The sequence below is a fragment of the Anneissia japonica genome, unplaced genomic scaffold (genome assembly GCF_011630105.1).
Source record: "Anneissia japonica isolate Jap-2015-1 unplaced genomic scaffold, ASM1163010v1 scaffold270379_len1283_cov178_single, whole genome shotgun sequence".
In the NCBI taxonomy this organism is placed as follows: domain Eukaryota; kingdom Metazoa; phylum Echinodermata; class Crinoidea; order Comatulida; family Comatulidae; genus Anneissia; species Anneissia japonica.
In genome coordinates this window covers 1-1283 of record NW_022713291.1, presented here as the reverse complement: position 1 = coordinate 1283, position 1283 = coordinate 1, and the positions used below count along the sequence as shown (strand labels likewise).

Genomic DNA, 1283 nt, shown 5'->3' with positions numbered 1-1283 from the left:
ATGTTGTGCTTTTTATTCTAGGTTGGTACTTGTCATTGATTAGTCAACCAAGTTATAAAGTATACGGTATATGATGAGAGACTGTAGGAAGAATCAAAGATCTGCTGATTATCAACCTTTGGCAGTGCCAACTGGTGTAAGAAGTAGACGACTAGTGACTGTAGAGCCAGCTCTCGGATTTTATATGCTAGCCCAGGGTTTTATTATTGCCCTACAAGCAGAATATGTTCAGGGATGGGTTTCTAGAATTCATAATTACACACTGCCAAATAACGGTGAAAATGGAACGTGCTCTATAAATAAATCAAGTTCAGAGAGTGTGTTAGAAGATAAGATCCAGGCGGAGTCCTCTCGATGGTTAATGTACCTCACAATAGCCAATGCCTTGCCATCACTTTTCACGACGCTAATCTTTGCATCTTGTAGTGATTCTGTCGGCAGAAGATTCGCTCTTCTGTTGCCATCGTTTGGACAACTTCTGAATATGTGCGTCTGGATCCTCACTGCACGATACGCTCTACCTCTGGAGTACTTGATTGGATCGATGTTTCTTCGGGGACTTATGGGCAGTTCAACACTCTTCATCACTTCCTGTTTTATATACATCTCTGACATAACGACAAAGAATAACAGAACAACACGAATCATAATTGGGGAATGCGTGCTATTGTCAACCACTGGTATCTCCCAGTTGTGCGCCGGATATGTTCTCCATAAATATGATTTTGTGGTCGCCTTTGCTGTAGCAGCCGGACTATCTGGAATGGCATTTATTTATTTAGCTTTACCGTTTATTTTACTCGAAACAGTGGTTAATAAAGGCAATGTTATATCGGCTCTGAAAACATCATTGAGAGGAATTTTGATTTTAACATTTAAGAAGAATGTAGCGTATAGGAAGACATTTTATATACTTAATTTCATTATGTTTACTGTGTTTATGTTTTCAAACTCAACTGTATCGCTGCTATCTATCTACTTTCTCGGAGAGCCATTTTGTTTTTCGTACCTGGTATCTGGTTATTACACAACAGTACTGTTATTTACTCCTGCTATAGGTAGGCATCCATTTATATTCTCTTGACTTACTTTTTCTCCATGGTCTGTAACTATAGGTTTTTCTGGCGATGAGGATACCTTCTCAATTATATGTGTATTAAGTATTTAATCCACAGAGTTGTAGACCCTGCCTTCAGGGAGTCAGGCTTGGACCTCCGTTGTCCCACGCTACGACGAGGTCGTGGGACGAAAAATATTAATATATTCAAATATCGTTATCTAAC

The 1283-nt window shown here is 39.3% G+C and overlaps 1 protein-coding gene across 1 annotated transcript; it reads left to right on the top strand.

Moving 5' to 3' along the window:
* The first annotated feature begins 27 nt into the window (after positions 1–27).
* On the top strand, positions 28–1122 carry LOC117108402 (solute carrier family 46 member 3-like). Its single transcript, XM_033250404.1, has one exon. The coding sequence runs from the start codon at positions 71–73 to the stop codon at positions 1082–1084; it is 1014 nt and encodes a 337-aa protein (XP_033106295.1). The 5' UTR covers positions 28–70; the 3' UTR covers positions 1085–1122.
* The last annotated feature ends 161 nt before the right edge of the window (positions 1123–1283 follow it).

Excerpts from the sequence above, each read along its gene's own strand:
- LOC117108402 (XM_033250404.1), top strand. The coding sequence starts at position 71 with ATGATGAGAGACTGTAGGAAGAATCAAAGATCTGCTGATTATCAACCT.